At 43.2% G+C, this 21143-nt stretch overlaps 1 protein-coding gene across 2 annotated transcripts in view; it reads right to left on the bottom strand.

The window, feature by feature from the left end:
- The window catches only part of LOC144806091 (vomeronasal type-2 receptor 26-like), a 1640897-nt gene that overhangs the window by 1202967 nt on the left and 416787 nt on the right, over window positions 1-21143 (bottom strand). Inside the window, exon 2 of one of the 2 annotated variants that reach the window (XM_078672531.1) lies at window positions 7710-7788. The exons of the other annotated variant lie outside the window; for it this stretch is intronic. Within the exon in view, the coding sequence (XP_078528657.1) occupies window positions 7710-7714 (5 nt within the window). The 5' untranslated portion in view covers window positions 7715-7788. The remainder of the gene's footprint in view (window positions 1-7709; window positions 7789-21143) is intronic. 2 annotated transcript variants of the gene reach the window in all.

Raw genomic sequence — 21143 nt, 5'->3', positions numbered from 1 at the left:
TATACTACTAGACCTAGTAACTTGGTCTAAAAGGCGTATTACTCATTTTTTAACGTGGTGGTTTAAACAACCTTTATTAAAGAACTTCTGAGTCGTTTACCATTTTTAAAGATTTTTTCCTTTTTTGCACAATTTACTTTACACCCCTTTTTTCACTCAATTTCTCTGGACGCTGCACCCTAGACCAGAGGCGCCTCGGGTGAGGCTGGCAAATTCAGCACTTCGGAGTAGCCAATGATAACTGCCACAACTCTAATGTGGGGCGGATGAACCAGATATACCGCACCTCTTTCCAACTATAACATAGAGTTTTTTGAGGCTACTCTGATCTTTATTCTTCTTATACATCCCCAACCGCCAGCTCCGTTCCGCCGACCTCGCCATCGTCCCTCACATCCGAAGAACAACCACCGGTGGCACGTCCTTCTCCCACCTCGCCGCCAAGACCTTGAACACCGTCCCACTGAGCCTACGACGGACCCAAGACTTGCTGACCTTCAGGAGGCTACTCAAGACCTGGCTGTTCGACCAGTAGCGCCTCCCCCCCCCCCCCCTTTTCTCCAAGCGCCTTGAGACCATCACGGGTAAGTAGTGGGCTCTACAAATTCTTGATTGATTGATTGAATTCCACCACAGATGCTGGCCTCCACTCCCCCACCTCTCTATACTGCAGCAGGCAGCGCGATCAATTTCATTAGTATCACTTTCGCAGCATTAAGGGGTAAAAAAAGTGCTACAAAATGCTGCCATGGCCGGCCTAAAGCTTGAGTGTATGTGCTCGGGCGCGCGGTTTGCTTGCCTCTCTCCGCGCTTCAATTCCCTCCCCCTTTCGTGCCTCTCTCTGTGCTTCAATTCCACCACCGATGCTGGCCTCTACTCCCCCCTCCCGCCCCCCACCTCTCTATACTGCAGCAGGCAGCGCGATCACTTTCATTAGTTTCACTTTCGCGGCCAATGCTTGTTTCCCGCGCGGCCAATGCTTGTTTTCAAAGTGACGATTTATTTCCTGAAAGAACTTTAACTGAACTTTGTATCAGTGGACCGCTCCCCCTCCCTCTCATCCAAACCAGGCCCCTCTTCTCAATTTATTTATTTTATTTATTTAATGCGATTTTCTATAGCGCAAACTTTACCCGAAGGTGTCAGAGCACTTTACATAAGAACCAGTTGCAAAACATAAGGACTTAGGATTACATGCATTATTTAAAAGATTCAAACAGAAAAAATTGCAAATGTACAAGATCTAAAGTCACACAAGGAAGAGATACAAACAAAGAAAAATTGCAAATGTACAAGGAGTAAAGTCACTCAAGGAAGAGATACAAATGGATATACTCTAGGAGTCACATAGGAATGGTAGAGAGTACAAAGGTCTACTGCATATACCAGTTATTAGAGTTATCTCTCTCTCTCTCTCTCTATATATATATATATATATATATAAACACATAGTAGATTTTCTCAGGTCAAGACCCAAAAAAAAAACAGGAGAGCAGAGTTCCATTAAGTGGGGTCGCTGGGGGGACGCAGTCACAGCACAAAGGGAGGGTGGGAGGGATACAAGGGTATGGAGAAAATGTAAAACCGAAAAGGGGAGAAACATTTGAGGATCGTCAAGGGGGAAACGAGGGAAAAGTGTAAAGGACGAGGGAATGGACGAGATGGCGGGTCAGGGTCCAGAGAAAAGCGGCCGAGAACCGCAGCAAACTGGCGGCCAGGACAAAAGAAAAAGTAAAGAAGTCCATGAGAGTCCGTGGCGGCACAGGCCGCTCTCATGAAGACTGTTCTCTGGGGCCCTGGGGTGGGTATGTTCCGGAAGGGGCTGCGGTGTGCCAAGCAATATAGGTCGGGATTGGAGGGTAGACATGTTCAGGGTTAAATCACAGGACCCAGTATGCACGTTGTGCCATCTTCTGGTGGCAGGTTAGTGTCCGAGCATGCTGCACCTCTAGACTGCGCATCAGTGCGGCGCCCCTCCTTAACCTTGCCGATGAGGTTGTTGATGTCCGGATCGACACTGGTGCGGTAGCACTTCCTCCAGAGCCCCGCGTGAGTGGAAAAGAGTAGGGTGGCCGTAGTGCGGGACCTCTAGCATGCCCAGCCCCAGCATGGCCCGCCAGTCCTCCAGTAGCTCCTCGGGCTCGCGCACACGCGGCCGGCCGGCGCCAGGGAGAGGAAGCCCAGGCGGCCGGGTGGGGCGGAGTATGTTGGTAGAGCCGGGTTACGGGGGTTCTTGTTTAAATAGATTCTGCATTTTTCGGCAGTAGACATCAGCACCACTTTTTCAATTCAAGAATCAACCTGTGGTATTGCATTTCAGCATTTGTTTAGCGCTTGCTATTCTTGTCGAGGCTGCGAATCGCTTTGCTCTTCCAAATCAAAGTGAAAGCATATTTATCTTAAAGTTATAATGTAGTTTATTTTAACAATATGTATTGGGTCTTGTACGGTGCATGCTAGATGGACATTATCAAACAGGCAAGGGGAATATTTTATTTCAAAACACGCCCCCAGCTTTTCTTCTAGGAAATTGTTGCACTTTTAAAAAGATTAACCTTTCTATCTGTGTTGTTTTCAGGTCTCATGGTGCTGTTTACACTACAGACATTGAATCCAGGATTCACAATCAAGAACCCAGCAGAAAGTCATCTGTATTATTCAGGCTTTATTCTTTCTGCCAATCTTTTATGTGCGGCAGAAATGTTAATGTCACTGCTTTTTTTACTGCAATGAATTACAAGCATTTTCAATGCAATAGGTCTCGCATTTTTAGAGTTAGAGCTGTTGACATTGTAAATGGTAATGTTTATACGTATGTGTGTTGTTTTTTTAGTGCAGTGTATGTACGTGTGGTGTAGTGGGAATATGTTTAATTTTGTATTTGTTAGCTGTGCATTTTGTGTGGTGTGGATTGTATTTGAGTATTGTAATTCTGTGGTAGGTTGTTTATTGGTCAAGCATTATGGTATTAATAGATAGCGGTAGTTAAAGAAAGTATAGGTCGGTAAAGTAAGAGTGAACATAAGGAAAGTGTAGCTAGATCTATCAAGTTTGTGTAGTTGAGAGGTCGTGAGAAAACCTGGAAGTAAGTACTCCTGGTAAAGAAAGTTGGTATTAAATGCGTGTGTGTTGAGCACCTGAGAGAGAGCCAGTATTTTAAATAGATAATAGGTGGAGGCTGTTTGTACTTTAGAGAGGAAGAGAGCATGTTGTTTGTGTAAAGAGAATATAAGTTGGTTGAAAGTGCTGTTCTGAGCATTGGAAATAAACAATAGGCTTTTGATAGTGACAGGGTACTTGATTACAAAGAGAGTACGTGTGTGTGAGAGACAGAGACAGAAACAAAGAGATAAGTGTGTGTGAGATTGCTTCAGAGTATAGTGGAGTGGTGCAGGGTAGAGTATGGTGGTGCAGGATAGAGCACAGTGGCATAGAGTAGAATGGAGAAGAGTAGAGGGGCACTGGTTTTGAGTACAGTAGTGTAGAGAGCATTAGAGTAGAGTGCAGTGGCATTGAGACTGCTGTCACTGGTTAACAGTTGTGCAGAGGTTCAGTGTTCCGAATGCCTGAGAACAAGCCAGGTCCTGACTCCAATTTGTCCTTTCTTTGCCCCACTGGGGGCCCACCTTAACAGCAGCTGGGGGAATCCATCAAAACTCTACAGCGATCATAGAGAAGAGAACCATAGTGCCCTTTAGGTAAGTTCAATCTAAGTGTTATATTTATGTGAGTTCACAGAATTAAAAAAAGCTTGTTTTGCCAAAATCATCATTAAGAGTTAAAGGTTTTAACTACAGGATTAGTAGTCACATCCCTGTGGCACTTCCAAAGTCAGTATCTCTGAAAGGGCCTTCAGCTTCATCTCCATAAACTCCTACATGGAATTACTTCACCACTCTAGACACTTACAGAGGTGGCCATGGGGCTGCAACTCCGTGTGTTTGCATTGGCTCATTGTTTCATCTGAGATAGCTGCAATCAGTATTTTTTGTGACAGAAATTTGTGAATAGTACAGTGATTGTAAACAGGTGCTACAAATTTTGTGGAGATTTTAATTTTTCATGCTTTTGTTTTTTTACTTTATTGATTTTAATATGTTACTGAAGCCTTCGTCCTTTTTCAAAGTAATAAGCTTGGCTAGACAGTCTATCTTTAATGTGGCTGTCGTTATGTTACAGCATAACTTATCGCAAACATCACACACCGTCCCACAACCTAGGCATCTACTGCTCAACAGAGTAAACTCGGAGTTAAAGGATACTTTGGATGCTTCGCGTTTGGTCACAAGGCCAGTATCCTGCTCAGTACGGAGTACTTGCAGCCTCACCTTTGATAGTCATAGCCAGTGCCGAAAGCTTTACTGATTCAGGTAAAGACCTGCCATGACAATTAACTGTGAAACCTCTAGCAATTAACTCAAAATGGAGTGGTAAAGGAGATAGAGGAGATCTCTTGTGGAATAAAATCTCAAAATCCAAACCCATGTAGCAGTCCTGGGTCCCAAAGTTCCAAACACTTAAAGTACCCCCAAGTCCCATAGTGGCCAAGAAAAGCTAAATCCTAACTAGTGGATTTCAGGATATGCACTTGTTTGACTATCTGGAGCCTCTTACCCGGAGGTACCAGATAGCAAAGACACCGCTGGGTAGCAGAAAAGACCTTTGACCAAAATGTGTCAAAATACCACCTTCTTTTGCGTCTTAGTTGTCTTAAATTATAAATGCAGCTCCATGGAGACTTTCATGGATCAATAAGCAGAAGAAAAACATACAACTTACAGAAATAAGACTAACAATGAAAAAAAGCTTTCAGACCCACAAGTATTATTTATTTGAAAAGACAGCTGTTTACGCAAACCCCATCCACAAACTTAATAGATCACTGTAGATTTCCAAAAAACTGTAATTCGCCCAGTGATACATTCACAGAGTTGTGTAACCCTCTGCTTACGTCTAGGAACATTTTGTGCTACATTTAAGCAACAGTGTATCATCTGGTTGTAACACTGGCCAATTGACTTTGATGAAGTAGTGGAATGCTATGCAAAGATTGTGGGACAAAGTGTTTCTCAGACCTTGCAAAGCCCGCTTTGGCTGCGCGCAGTAGCTCCCACTTTTGCTATATAAGTTTATGCTAGGGAAAAACGTCTGGAGTTATAACCTGTGACTCACGTGTTCTAATGGCGTTTGTTTTTTCACAGTAGATATTCATTTCAACCTTTATTGATTGTGGTAATTAATTATTAAACATTAGATTTGATCTGGTACCAATGTTCTCACCAACTCCTATGAGGAAGCCTTGACTGCTTAACTACAATTACCACTGAAAAGCTTAAATGGGTTTAATACAATACTAAGAAGCAAAATCCAGGCCTAGGAGGAAGATCATGTGTCATCTGTGACAACAAATGATGCTCACTTGCAAAAACTAACAGGATGTGGAGAAAACGTCTGTCAATGAATCTGTGGAGAAGTGTTACAGAAATAGCGGCATTTCTAAGGTCAGGCTTTACTTCAGGAACTTAACTAAAGTAGGAGCGGAGATAAAAACAAAATACCTCTGGTACGTCCACATAGCTGAGCAAATCCTCAATCTCATGACCAGCACCGACCGTTTGCTCATCACATGTTTCATACGCTCCAGAACTGAGGAAAATGAAATTTTGCCTGACCAATGTGTCCCCTGCATGTACCCTATGTTCCATGTATGTGCATGTCACCCATGCATTATCTCGTAGTGGCCTGAATTACAAGGCCTCTGCAATCACGCCCTGCTTTAAGATGCCAGTAATTAAGTCTCCCATGTAACAAAGTTAAGTTCGCTGTAAGGCCCATGTTTTTGCATTGTGCACGTTTAATATAGAGATGAACCCTTTTTGTGGTTCAGCCTGAGCCACTTTCTGAATTAAAGGTTTTTCATGGCTCAGACACTCTGAAAGCTACAGTTACGTATCCCTGACCTCGCATACTTCTAGCTCAGCCGAAAAGGGCCCAGCAAGGGTTGCCATGACAGTATTGTGCAAAATAGTTATCTGCTTGTTGTACAGAATCACATTCCTGCCCGGTTAAGAAGGTAAACAGAACCCGTCCGTAGAGATAGAGACCTAGCCTTCCTGTCTCTGTTTAACTGAAGTACAGCACTTGCATCCGTAAAAAGCTCACAGCCCCCACGTAATGAACGAAGAAATATATGCCCTCTCTGGCTCTTAGTGATGAGCGACCTTTGCTTCAGATAATACATCCCCGACTCAAGATATCAGATAGTACCAGACGTGCTGGTCGCCCTGACACTGAAGGTTTCTCTACTAGACTTAAAGTCAGCTTTCCCCCCAGTTACACGTCAATTGCACGTCATGATCAAGTTGCGTGCACAAGTAGGGCAAAGTTCCAGCTGGCCATGTAACTCCTCCTCTATGTAGCCACCCACCTATGACTCACCTATGACTCATCAAGTGTACACCCTCATGCACGCCCACATGCTCTTATCTCTCATTCTTTCTTGCTCTGCCTGGAGCGCTCCTCCCTATGTACAAGATTGTATGTATAAATATGTACTCTGCAAATATAATGTTAGAAGACCCTTCCTGAACCTCAGTGGTGATGGAACAGATTCTCCCTTCACTCGAGTTATTGGAATAAAGCCCTTTTGAATTGGACACCACGGATTCTGCCTCTCATTTAATGCATGATGCATGTTTATGCCTAGAAATGATGTCAGGGTAATATTTTATTTACCACAGAACTTCCTAATCAAAATAGTGCTTACTTGTAAAGTAGAGCCAGCGCTGTCTTCAAGCCTTTGCAAAAATGTACCAGTGGTGTCCTTCTCAAGAGTCAAAAGCACCAGACACCTTACTGAAGGCGACAGAGCGCAGATCAAACACTGCTTCCACCCACGCTGAACAAAAGCTTTTTTCCCACAAACAAGTACTCTTGCCTCACAAGACACAATCATCTGAAAAATACATGCAAGTGACACAGGGCACGTTGTTGGGTCAGTAGGTGGGGTTGTATAAGATAAGCCACAATTTAAGAGGAATACTTTAAAATGTGACTCCCAAAAGAGGCCAAATTATTTTACTTTTGTGTTTCTTTACCTAAAACACATTTTAAGTTAGGGTGTTAGGGTGCCGTGACCTATGTTAAGCTATGGTACTCCTATTGCAGTTTAAGTGGAAAAGGCTTGCCTTCAGAGAATTTCAACTGGCTGCTAAAAGGAAGAGATTCTTTTTTTATGGTTCCTGCTGACCCAATCTAAAAGACACATAATCACTCAGACCCTTAAAACAAAGCAAGAGTCAATGTGTTGCGATGAGGAACTAGCACGAGGGCTTCCAGCACTCCTAGTTTGTGAATAAAGTGCGTACGTTTTGGAGTTGCTTATACAGTAATATGATAATGCTTCTGATTACCATGGTATATCAAAGGCGATAGCAATTATCCTCTTACACATGCGAAGAGTCCGACATTATATACGACAGAATAATGCAGACATGCAGTAACACCAGTCTTGTCTTTAAAGTACAGCAGCAAATAAAACCTGTGCTGCAATCAAACCTCTTGGAGAAGCACTAATCTTTCATCAGCACGCCGACGGCCCATTCAAACAAATGTACAGAGCAAAGCCGGAATGGTGGGAAATGAGGAAGCCGTGTTTGTAATATCAAATAATGTGCAGGCACAAAAGAAGCCACAAGAGCTGGACTTACCTCATGCGTCAAATAACAAACTCAGCAGATTGCAAAGTTCACACAAGGTCCAGGAGGACAGTATAATACAGTTATGCTTCTGAAATGTAATACAAATCAAAAACCGTTTTAAGTTGCATGAAAGGGTTTCATATTGCTTTTCCGATACACTGTATATTTGTGAAATATTTAGCACATTGGTTTCTATGTTTGCGCTATACAATGTAAGGATTCTACATTATATGCAATTTCAATACACAAATAAAGCCTTTAATACACACACGCACCAAACTGGCTTTTTTCATGCTTTCCAGGAAGAGGCTAACTTCCAAGAGCAGACCAAGACCCAAAAGGAAAGCGTAATTATGCTTCTTCAATTGTGCAGTACATCACTGATCTGGTTCTATCAACCTTGGAAAAACGCCTTTCTGAGGACCGTCCGAAGTGTAATAGTCTCAGTTTAACTCTATAGCCATGCTTCTTGTATTAGCTACTTATGTTGTCATTGTCATAGTGATAGAACTCTGCAGTTTGAATCCCAGGGAGTCTGGTGTCAGTTCCTTGAAGCTGTGGAGACATACAGCCAATAAAGTCTGTGTTCCTGTATTCACCTGTGTAGAGTGACTACTTCAAATTGGCGTTTAGGACTGTCCCTGTCTCAACCCCCGCGTGTGCATCTAGAGCCTACGTGTCAAGTTGATGTTTTAAAATTCCTCCTATCAAGCGTTCGCGAAATTCAGGAAGCAGTCTCTAAAGTTGGCAATCTTGTGAAAATATCTACCCGACGATAGTCTTGTGCTGTGTTTCTCTAGTTTCTGGACTTAATTGGACTTTAGATGAGCAAGTTTTATTTCTTTCATTTTTCCCTACGTCATTTAAAAAAAAAAAGAAATAATAACATCTCAAAGTTAACCTGCACTTCACATATTCTGTTTTGTGTAAACTTACAATATGCAAAATGTACAAGCTCCTCCACCTTTCTCACAGCTTCCAGGCGATCCTCCGGTCAAGTGGAAGGTTTGGCATAGAGCTTTTCAGAAGTATATTGGGGCCATAGGGGGTTCAAGATTCAGTGCAGAAAGAAAACGCTTTATTTTGGAACACAATTTGGGTTTTGAGGGCCAAGCTGTTCTAGAACACTTACCTCCTATTGTTGCTGAAGCAGAGGAGGAAGATTTGAATGTTTATGATCAGGTCGTGAAAATGTTGGAGAAACAATTTGATGTTGAGAGTAGTCTTGTAGTTTCTAGGCACCGGTTTTTCACAAGAAAACAAGAGTCTGATGAAAGCATAGTATCTTATGTTGCATCTCTTAGACTTTTAGCGTCTGAATGTGAGTTTGAACATTTTTGTTCGCAACTTATTCGGGATCAAATTCTTGTGCACTGTTGGGATAGTAAAGTTCAAGAAAAGCTTCTTACTTTAAAGAATCCTACTTTAGATTAAACAATTAGCATTGTAAAAAGCATAGAATGGTCACAAAAATCCAAAAAAGAGCTTAAAACAGAGAAGAACACGATTGGTGTGGTCAAGGAACAGAAAGAATTGGTTGAGAAAAAACGCAAGGAGAGAAAGTCAAATCTAATTTTGAACAAAAGAACAATAAGTTCTTCACCAATAGAATAGGGGGGAAGAGTAATTACTTTAAAAATGCATGCAATAAGTGTGGTTTTCCTAAACATTTTCCACATTCAAAAATGTGTCCAGCAAAATTTGCAGCTTGCAGGAAATGTGGGAAACAAGGACATTTTGCGAAAATGTGTAGCTCCCGTAGTGGTGTTAATGTTGTGTATTCTGATAAATATAGGAATGATCGTGGATGTGAAGTAGTTCGTTTTCTTACTGATTTTGTGGTTGTAGTTAAGGATGAGTTGGAAGAATGAGTAGATCCTATTATTGATATTCTGGTGGATGATAAATGTTTACCACTATTGGTTGATTCAGGGGCGAGGATTCCACGATCACAGAAAACTATTTGGAAATACTTGGAGAAACAAGGTTCTTAAACCTCCTGATAGAAGTCCAGTTTCTTATGAAGGCAGGCGCATTGAATTATCTGGATTTTTTGAAGCTGTCTTAACTTTTAAAGAGAAATCTATTCAGGGAAAAATTTATGTTGCAAAAAAAGGTCTTAACATTCTTGGCTGGTACCATCAAGGCCTATTTGGAATGACACTCCGACCTGGGACTAAAGAACAGGTTTCGATTGTAAGTGACCAACCAATTGAGGAATCGTTAGCTCTTTGGTCAAGGAAATTTCCTAAAGTATTCAGTGAAAAACTAGGATGTATCACTGGTTTTAAACATCTGATAAAAGTTAAAGATGGAGTGTCACCAGTTAAACATGAACTAAGGAATGTACCATTTAGCATACGGGATGATTTGTCACTGGAACTTAAAAATGTGTGAAAGTGGAGGTATTGAACCCATAGAATCATCTCTCTGGTTAAGTCCCTTGGTGGTAGCGAGAAACAAAATGGCAATCTTGGGGTATGTATTGATTTGCGCAGCCTCAACAGAGAGATATGGGTCGATTCACACCCCTTGCCACGTATAAATGATATTCTTTCAAAATTCGCTGATGCCAAGTAAGATCGACTTGGCATCGGCATACCATCAGGTCGAGCTTGATCCAAGTTAAAAACATTTGACTGCCTTTGTGTCACCAGTTGGCACTTTTCAGTTCAAAAGAATGCCGTTTGGGATAGCCTCTGCAGCTTTAGTTATTCGGCGCATTATGGAAAAGGTTTTCGAGGGTGTTCCTAATACGGTTGTTTTCCAGGATGACATTTTGGTGGCAGGAAAAACTATGGATGAACATGACAAAAATGTTGATATTATATTGAAAAGTTTGGAATCTAAAGGTATTGTGGCGAACAAGCTCAAGTGTGTTTTTGGTGTGGAATCAATTGAATATTTGGGTCATTCTATTTCAGGAAAAGGTATTTGTGCCAAGAGAGGGTCTCCTTCAAGCCATTTCAGCTGCCCTGTGTCCCATTTCTAAAGAGCAGGTGTCTTCATTCTTGGGTTTGTGTGAGTTTTACACTAAATGTATTCATAATTTTGCAGCAAAGACTTCACATGAGAGAGTTGCTTAAAAAAAGGACAGTATTTGTGTGAAGTGAAGAATGTCAACAGGAATTTGTCCAAATCAAGAAAAAATTAGGTTCTTGTAAGATTCTTACTCCTTTTGATCCTTCTGTTGAATGCATTGTATCTGTGGACGCCAGCATTGATGGTCTGGGAGGAATGATTTCTCAAGTCAAACAGGGAAAGGACTCTGAGTATACTGTGGGCTTTGCTTCTCATGCTTTGCGACCTAGTGAAAAAAACTACTCTGTTATTGAGAGAGAGTTGCTTGCGTGTTGTTGGGCAGTAGAGCGCTTTAAGTGTTTCCTGTGGGGAAAATCTTTCAAGCTTTTCACTGATCAGAAACCCCTTATTCCTATTCTGGAGGGAAAAATTGTAAAAGATCATACTCCCAAGATTGCGGGACTTAGTTCGAAGTTGTTGCAATATCATTCTTAAGTCGGTCACATACCAGGGGGGAAAAATAGGAGGGCCGATTATCTAGATTGTCTAGACCCCCTTTGCCAACAAGGAATGGGGAGTGCGATAATGATATTGAAGAGGAATGTCTCATTGCAGCTGTGAATGCTTGTCATTTGGGCTGTTTCTCAGAAATAGATTGGTTGAATGGCATGGAATCTGATGTGTTGCTCAAAAAAGTGAAAGAGTTCATTGTGTCAGGGTGGCCAATAGAAAAATATCTTGATGTTGATTTACATCCTTTTGCAAAGATTGCCGACGAACTTACGCTGGAGGGTGAGGGTATGATCATGCGTGGTGACAAATGTATTCCTCCAGAGTCACTTAAAAGTCAAATCATTCGCTATGGTCACGAAGGGCATCTTGGACAAACCAACACGAAGAAGAAAATACGTGCAGTTTATTGATGGCCTTCCATGGATCACCAAGAAAACCTTTGTTTTCGTTGCAGCGATCAGCAGTGTGTTGACACAGCTGGCGGCAGGCTGCGTTTGCCTGGACCCTGGTGCCGCCATTGTATTAAACAATACCCATAAATCAAATCAAAAATAACTTTATTCGGTTTTCAATATGAAAGCCACAAAAGTACAAATATACACAGTAAGTAACCATTAAAAACATTTAAAAATTCATAATATGTTAAAATTAATCTTTCTTATACTAGACAATGCCTTTATTAAAGTCCATATTTAAGGCAGTTTTTATGTTTCTCATAAGTTCGTACGATGTTTAAGGCACCCTCTAAGGTAATGTGCCACAGATTTTGACACTAAAGTGTTTTCCAAAAACTGCAATGCCAAATATGCTGGGCGGCATCTTCTCACCTTCATTACTTTTAAGATTGGTAGGATCCACCTTTTACGGAATGATGTATAAAATGTACAAAAGAAAAGGACATGAATTGTGGACTGAGAGGAAGTAGAGTCACAAGGGCACATTGTAGTATTGTGTGTCCAGATGTTCTGAGTAGGAAATGAAACCATAATATGAAAAAGATTGAACCTGAAACGGGTGAGAAGTAGTTTTTCGAATTGGGTCAGGTTATGTTGCAGATATGGTTGTATAGAAGGAACAGTTTGTATCATTAGGCAGTGTTGTGCTGATGGCTTACTTATTTCTGTCATCATTCGTAATTGGGTTAAATGAGACAGACATATATTTTTTTGTTCTTTTTTTGCTATGTCTGTTACTGACTGCGGATCATCAAAGAACCTCGAAAAACCAATGTCTGCAAGAAAAGATTTGACATAACATAACCATTTTATCTTTTCCATATGCTCTAGTTTCATACAGTCCTCAATGATTGCTCTTGTGAGCTGACATTCTTCCGTAGCCCATATTCTGCGCCATAACATTATGGGCTGGATCTTGATGAGATCTGAGATATGATCTACTCCGAGTTCCAAATGGCATCCAAATGTGGTCGTGCTCTTTGGGACAGCTAATAAGAACTTGAGGAAAGAGTTTTCAATTTTCTGAATTTGTTCTACGTTTGCTATTCCCCAAACTCCTGCACCGAAGATGGCCGTGCTAATGCATTTTGCATTGTAGATCTTTATCATCTCTACCAGGGTTTTTTTTCCTAGGCGAAGAGAGAAAGCTTTTAGGGCGCCCACTGTTCTTATGAGTGATAGCTTACGAGAGGTGATTACTTCTTTCCATTTGAACTCCTCGTCAATGGTGATGCCGAGATATGGATAAGTTTTAGTTCTTTCAAGGGGCAGATTGTCCACCAGGATTGTCTTCACCTTTTTCCCCTTGTTGCCGGCATGCATCACAAAGGTTTTTTTTTAGGTTGACTTTTAAATTGAGGTTAGTCATAAAAGTACAGTAGTTGTTTAAAGCTCGCTGTAGCTGAATCGGAGTTCGGGCGAGGATCACTGCATCGTCGGCGTATAACAATGCTGGGATTGGTCGCCGGCCTGCAGTTGGAAAATCTTTTGCTCCCTGTAGCATTGCCGCCTCAAGTCCATTAGTGTAGAGGTTAAATAAGAAGGGGGCCAGCACGCACCCCTGCCTGACCCCCTTCTGTATTGGAAAGCTATCTGTGAGTTGGCCTTCCAGTCCATATCTTACTTTTCCCGTGGCGCCAGAGTATAACTCACGTAGAAAATCCACGATTGCAGGCTCAATCCCCATTTCCAACATTATTAGCCATAGTTTGGAATGTTCTACACAGTCAAAAGCTGCCGTGAGGTCGACATAGACCATGTGCAGACTAGCTTTTTTTACTGTTGTGTATTTTGCGGCCAATAAGGTTAAATTCAGGACTTGGTCCACGGTACTCAGACCCGCCCTAAACCCATATTGAAGATCTGAAAGTACCCCATGTTCTTTGGACCACTCCTGGAGACGATCAAGAAGTATCCTCCCCGCCATCTTTCCCGCTGAGTCCAAAAGCGAGATGGGTCGATAACAGGAAGGACTGTCTCTGTTGCCTTTCTTGAAAATAGGAACCAAGATTGATGTTGACCAGGAGTTAGGGAGGTTAATTTCCTTCGCTGCGTTCAATACCTTTGTTAAAAAAGGGGACCAAAAATCAGGGAAAAGTTTGTAAAGGTCCATGGGAACGGAGTCTGGTCCTGGCGCTTTGCCATTTTTTGCTGACTTAATGGCTTTCTTTGTCTCATTGATGGTGAAGTGTATTTCTAACGGGTAATTCACCAGTGGAAGGACAGGTATAGGGGCTGGGTCTCCTGATTTTACTTCTCCAAAAACCCCTGAAAAATACTGTACCCAATCCTCCGCATTTATTGCAATATCTAAGGAGGGACCCTCATTGCTCCCGGCTAAGAATGGCGTCTTGACTATTCTCCAAAAGGCTAGACTATCTTTTTGAGTACTGCTATCTAAGAGTTGTGTCCAGAGGTTGCATTGTATCTCTTTTTTCCTTTGTTTAAGTGCATGCGCATATAATTTCCTTAGTTGCACTATCTCTTCTCTGTTTCGATCTTTCTTTGCTAGGGCTTTCTTTAGGTTCGAATACCCATAAAAAGAAAAGCATGGGGCATTGTTCAGCGCCGTAAATATTAAAACATTATTATAGTTGCCCAGGCGTGCGTGCGCGATGCCTACATAAAACAAGTAGTCCCTAAATGAAACCATAACAGCCAGCAGTGGAACTACATTGTAGTTGGTCGGTGGTGCTTCCTGCGAAATGGAAGTAAACCGGAAATGAGGTTTAGGACCACCAGCCAATCAATGCGCGAGATGAAACCAGCAATGATACATTCAACCAATGGCAAGTGACAACAGAAAGAAAACCAACATGGGTGGAGTTTCACTACTAATTCAGATTACTTAATGCCTCGTAGAGGCAGCATGCGCTGCCTATGCAAGACCTAAAAAAACATTGGAAAAAACATTTTTAAGTCGTTATTGACAATAGCTTAAATGACGGCGGAGATTGTTTTTCCATTTGCTTTGAGATGACGCCGGCCCTGGAGGACTGGGTCGAACGTGAGGTATAAAAAACAAGCATTGGCATAGCCAATAGGTCTCGCTTTTCGGACCTTATAAGTATTTAGTTATGCAGCACAATATCCTTGTTGCAACAACAACTATTGCATGGCAAAACACTTATAAGGTCCCGAAGGCGACACCTATTGGCTATGCCAATGCTTGTTTACATTACTACTGGTGACCATACCTGATGAGCTGAGGTTATGTCTGCTCATGGCTGGCAAATGGTCCTCACTAATGTAATCTTGTCTGATGTGCACACTGTTAAAACACTAATAATATTAGTATCTTGGATTGAATTTCATTCAATAGAAGTAGCTCTTATTTCAGAAAAGGTTGGACAGCCCTGATGTAAAGGAACAGGGCTGCAGGCCTAGCTTATTTTGAATGTCATAGATCTCCACGGTGACTAGTAATATCCTTTTAACATAAGCCAAAGGGTATTTTTTGTAATAGAATACATGGTCACATTATCAGCCATCCCACTAATCTCTCAAATCCTGGGCGTCTTGCTTCATCATTTAAAATAGATAGCATAATTGCAGACATGAAGAATAAATGCAGAATCTGTAGTGTGCAATTTAACACACCAAAAGTTAGTAATGTGTTGCACAAACATATTTGAATCAGTTTAATGTAAATGAGATAAAAGAAGACTATAGCTCAGAAAGATTCGTAATATGCAAAAAGATGCTTTGTTTCTTGCAATGAACTATAGCATGCCAAAAATAAACATGTCACCATAAATCTCATGTTTGTGCTGTTCAGATTTCTGAAATGCATGCTTGAAATATGGGGTCCCTTATTACTAATTCATTTAATTCCTTACTATTCCCCCTCATGGACTACCCCAACTACAGTACCTATATTTAAAAAAGGGGACCGTATGTCACCTAAGTGCTATTGGGCTATTTCTCCCATCAACAGTACTATCAAAATCATTGGAGGAGTCATTTATGACTGTGTGGTTAAATTGGCAGCTGATACTCTCCCCTTTTCAATTTGGTTTTTGGCTGAAATTAGAATCTAATGAACAATGTCTTAACTTGGCGCAGACTATTTCTAAATACACTAAGGCCAATCACTCCCCTATTTACTTAGCATGTATGGACTTATTCACTGCCTTTGATTCAGTGAACAGAACCAAACTTTGGTTAAGGTTGCTGGATCAAGGCATGGACCCCCCTTTAGTAAACTTTCTGTATTGTCTACACTCAGACCTCTCAGCTCTAGTCCATTTAAACTCTCACTGGGAGCTCTCTTCTGATTTTCCATTGTGGTGTGGAGTGAGGCAGGGGTGTATAATGGCACCCTTTTTACCTATTTTGTTTATTATTGGTCTAACAGCTCATTTATCCTCCTCCCATCGAGATATACCTAGAATTGCAGGCGCCCCAATTCCTGCCTTACTGTTTGCTGATGACGCAGTGTTAGCTATTACTCCAAATGCAATGAGATCAGGTGGATTGTTTTGCCTTTTTTATGTACAACCTGAACTTAAAAACGAAATATACTAAGTCACACATAATGTCTTGTGGTCTGGTGTCGGGTTGCGTGGGGGGCGTGGTCAAACCAGCCATGATGACGGAATTGTCCGGCTGAGGCTCCGGAAGCTGGCACAAATCTCACCCGCTATCTGCACTGGGGTAGCCTTAAAACCAGCCCACCCAGATTGGAAACGCCTGGGTATTCTGTACTCACCCAATGGTCACAGAGCTGCGAGTTGCAGACCCCGCGTTGGCAGAGCTGCGGGATCAACATGGCAGTGCCCATAGAGTAACGACGAAACCAGTAGCTACGAGGGCAAAACCGAAGGCGAATGCACATAGATGCCCTCTCGATGCAGGCCTAGCGAGAGTAGAAGCTTATCCAGAGCGGTGGAGTATTACCAGAGGTCCAGTCGCGGAGAGGGTGAACCTGCGGATCAAGACGCGGAGGGGTCGGCCCGCGCCTTCCCCTTGGAGAGCGACGGAGCTTTGTGTGCAGCCTGACCGGAACAAAGAGGCAGCGGCGTAGGGCACGCGAGGGAGAGGTACATGTGTTGCTCCCCGCTGCCATGGCAAGAGATCGGGTGAGTGGAGGCCCCTAGCACGTGCCAGGTCTTTGCCAAAGCGAACTGCCCTAGAGACCGTAGACAATGCTCCGTAGAGCCCTGCATCGCTCCCACTTGAGGAGCATAATAAACATTATATATGAAAGGGGACCAATAAGTGGCAAGAATGCAGCAACATCACCAACCGAAGTGAGTATCAAAATGGAAGGCTAAGACACTGGGCACAACAAGAGGTCCTTTCCGCCAAGCTTACAAGCCCGCAGGGGCACACTCAGGGCTGACAAAGCGGGGTGAATAACTGAAGGGGGATTGCAACAGACGAAGAGAGCAGGTAAAGAGCATTGGCAGTAAGGAAGACACATCCCCATAAACGGTGCTGAGCCACGTCTCAAAAAGCAGGGTATAATTTGCACAGAGTGGAGGAAATTACATTAAACCAGTGTTACATTAACATAAAGCATAATACGGAAGCATAGGAACTGGTAGCAAAGCTGGGAAGAAATGGACTAAAGAAGGAATAAAGCGGAATAAGAGCCCCTTAGTGACTAATGATCGATCAGAAGATTTGCCTGCATGGCAGATCATACAGCACTATCTGCCCCCTTTGGCCGCAATGTACCATGCACTAATCCATGGCAAAGAATACTGCTACACAGCACACTGAATGTCATCATTATAAGCTAGGACAAGCAGCCAGCAGTAAACCGAGATCATAACACAACCCGCCACTACAAGTTGCAGCGAGCACTTAAGAAAGCCTACCAAAAGTGGCGAAGATACAGATTCTCCCCTCCAACTTACAGAGGGCACATGAATAAAACGGACATTGGGTAGAGAACTCACCCAGCCACCAGGGCGAGACAAACGCAGGCAAATACAGGGAAACACGCCGCCCGGCACCAGCATGGATGAGTGGCCCGGGGTCAGGTAATTAACGCATGGGGGAACAACTCATTCCCTTGCCGTCAGGGCCCAACCAAAGCATGAAGAGCGACCAGACTTCCGTCATAGGCAAACAAGTCAGAGGACCCATAGAGAAAAACAAATCTAACTGCGCACAGAATGGGGAAGCTCCGCTCCCACACCAGCTCTCTGATGCCCGCCACAGCACAAATGGGTTCTACAGGTGCCAAACCACAACAAGGAGATACAGAGGTCCCCCCTGCATTGACCAGGTCAGATATACTCCAGAGCCTCAATGGAGGAAAGATTTGGCACTCTGGCCATGGATCTCATTCTGCTCCACGACGATCAACGCAAGCTTGCGGACAGAGTGATCGACGGAGAGAAGACAATCGCAACCCTACAACCATGCGTCACAACGCAACAAGAAACATTGCAGACTCTATTGGGCCGGCTCTAGAAGAAAGAAAGAAAGGTCGAAGAGATGCAATATTCGTGTCCTGGGCCTTCGGGAAGACATTGAGGAGACCAACCCTATAGAATATATGGAATCCTGTATCCGTTCATTCACGCGATGCAGACCTCATCGATTTCTTTTCAATAGAAAGAGCACACAGGGTGCCAGCTCGTAGGCCGCCGCCGGGCTCCCTGCCCTCCCACCACTCGCAAAAATTCCTGCACTATAGGGACAGAGATGCTGTACTTCGGGCCACCAGGCAACACCAACCCATTTAAATTGAGAACAAATGCATAATGCTCTTCCCGGCCTACTCCAGAGCAGTAGAGAGACAGCGATCCTCATTTTTGGAAGTGAAACAACGTCTTCGCCAAGAAGGAATCCAATATTCATTGTTCTTCCCAGCACAACTCAAAATCATGCATGATGGGTCCTCTACTTTTTTCACGGATCCAGAGGCGGGCCACGACTGGGTAGATCAAAATTGTCAAAGACTTCGAAGCTTGACCTTTAAAAGCACTAAACGTCCTCCAATACCGAAGAGTAAATGTCGTTGCCCTAAAAGGCAAAACAAATATCCTAAATCTGAGATCCGCACCCAACTTACAGGACCATCGGACCTGGAGCAAATTATTGCAGAACGAAAAAAAGCCCTTCAGGCAGCAGCGGATATAGGACCAACCCCACCAACAACAGTTGTCGACAAAGGCCCTCATCTCTTCACATCAGAAGAGGGAGGCAGTGATGAAACTGTATCCCAAACAGGTTTGATGACTCTGCCACTGGTGACACCGCAAACAGCTGATACGTTAATATGAACTGTAGTTATTACAGGCCATGTATTTCTATTGGAAATCAGTTAACAGTGCCATAGTGTCAAACACGCTCAAACGCTTCGAGCGGCGCACACTAGGCCACTCCCCCATAATCAATAATCCTCCAAATACCACCCACGGAATCAGCGTAGATACGGGCCAACCGGACCCCATAACACATTAGAGTTTCAGTTCCATGCAGAGTTTGGACATACCGCTGGTTGCGGTAGGTCCCAGTATTGGCAATACTTCCCGTCCCAGTTAATATCCCCCATTTCGTCACCCACTATTACACTGGAGGTATGTTTCTAGATAGATGAGAGAAATACGCCCGTATGTAGCGTCAAAACTAAACCCAGGGAGGTGCATATGCCACAACCCCACCCCCACCCCACACCCCATCGAGGCGCTCGAACCATGACAGTCACACAACCTCATGGTGTGAAAAGGTGATATTACTATGCTCACACTTAACTTGCGAGGCATGCACACAGCATGCAAGAAATATGCAGTGTACGCCTACATAAAACGACAGAATGCACAGATTACAAGGCAGCAGGAAACGCAATTAGTAGCAGTGGAGCTTGACAAATTGCACAAATGCTGGTGAGGCATATTCTGTATGACGACATACTCTGCGTTCGCATGGGGAGCGCTCATTTGGCTGCGATCAGGGGTCCCATTTCAGGGAATATCCAGAGTGATAGATGTGGAAGGGTGCTACACCCTATTAGAGTGGCTCCTACATGGTCAACCAATTCTGCTAGGCAGTATTTATGCACCACATATAGAGCAGAGGAAATATTGGGAGTCCCTTTCCCGCACGCTAGCCCAATACATTGTGGACACCCTGGGGACTATAACTGCACACAAAATATCTCCCTAAATAGATCGCAGCCACCACATCCAGCCTCCCCAGCAATAACGCAAACTAAGCGATTCAATGCATGGATGGAGCACTGGACACTGGTAGATGTGTGGCGTGCTAAATACCCCCAACACTAAGCTATACTCATTTCACTCATGAGGTCATACCACAGGACCTCAGGATATACCTCAATCGTTTTGAATGCTCCTCACTCATCATTCCAATGGTCCAGGAAACAGAATACCTGGGTCAGGTCCTATGGGATCATGACGCATGTCATACTAAAAATCATACCATAAGGGCCATACTTACCAATAACCCAATATAATAATCAGTCAGTTGGCAGTGAAGAAAGTTCAATCGTTTATTATGCAAAGTACTCCACAGGGGAGCCTCTCTCATCTTCACCCCTCGAGGTGCGCGGAGAAGACTGCTGGCTTACATTCAAAGCAAAGCATATATACCTTTCATGACACACATAGAAACACTGTAAATGGAAAAATACCAGTCGACCCTCGTGCCCCACGGAAGGACCATATATGGTGGCATTGCGGCTGCGATTAAAACTTGCTATCCATGTACTTGGAAGGCGATGGACATAGCAGGGTGTGAATCTGCTCATTTTTCTGTCACTATTAATAACCATTTTACTTTTTCCGGTTTGCTTATTTACCGACCGCCCGGTCCGGATGTTGCTTTCAGGGCTGCCCTTCCTGATGCAGTTGGCGCATTGGCCTTAAAAGCTGCCAATTTTAGTGTGGTGGGTGATTTAAATCTCCACTTTGACTCTCTCTCCTCTCCTGCGATTAGTACCACTCTTGCCGACCTGGAGGCTCTACAGCTATTCCAACTAGTTAAACATCACACCCATGTGGGTGGCCACATCTTGGACCCTTTCTTTTCTAATCTATCTTCGATCACTGTATTGCCTCCTAAGCCTATGGCTTGGACTGACCACCACCTAATTGAAATACACCTTGCGATTAACTCCTCTCCCCCTGGAGCTCCTACTCCTGCTATTTTTAGACGTCCTTGGAAAAAGTTGAAATGGGCTGATTTTCATCAGCTTCTTGAACTTCATCCTTTGGGCTCTTTTACAGATGTGGAATCTGGTTATACCCTTTTCTGCAACTGGCTTACTATAGCTCTAGACATGCTTATTTCTATTTCCAAGAGCAAACATCAGCGTATTAAATCTAGCCCTTGGTATGATGACTCACTTCGACTTTTAAAATTATCTTGTAAAAAAGCCGAAAGAGCCTGGCGCAAGTCATATCAGCCTGAAAAGAAAACCTTATATCTCACTAGGATCAAAACCTACCACAAAGCGATATGTAAGGCCCGTGCT

Source organism: Lissotriton helveticus, chromosome 1_2 (assembly GCF_964261635.1).
Source record: "Lissotriton helveticus chromosome 1_2, aLisHel1.1, whole genome shotgun sequence".
Lineage (NCBI taxonomy): Eukaryota > Metazoa > Chordata > Amphibia > Caudata > Salamandridae > Lissotriton > Lissotriton helveticus.
The sequence above is the reverse complement of the archived record's forward strand: the minus strand, read 5'-3'. Positions and strand labels throughout refer to the sequence as shown.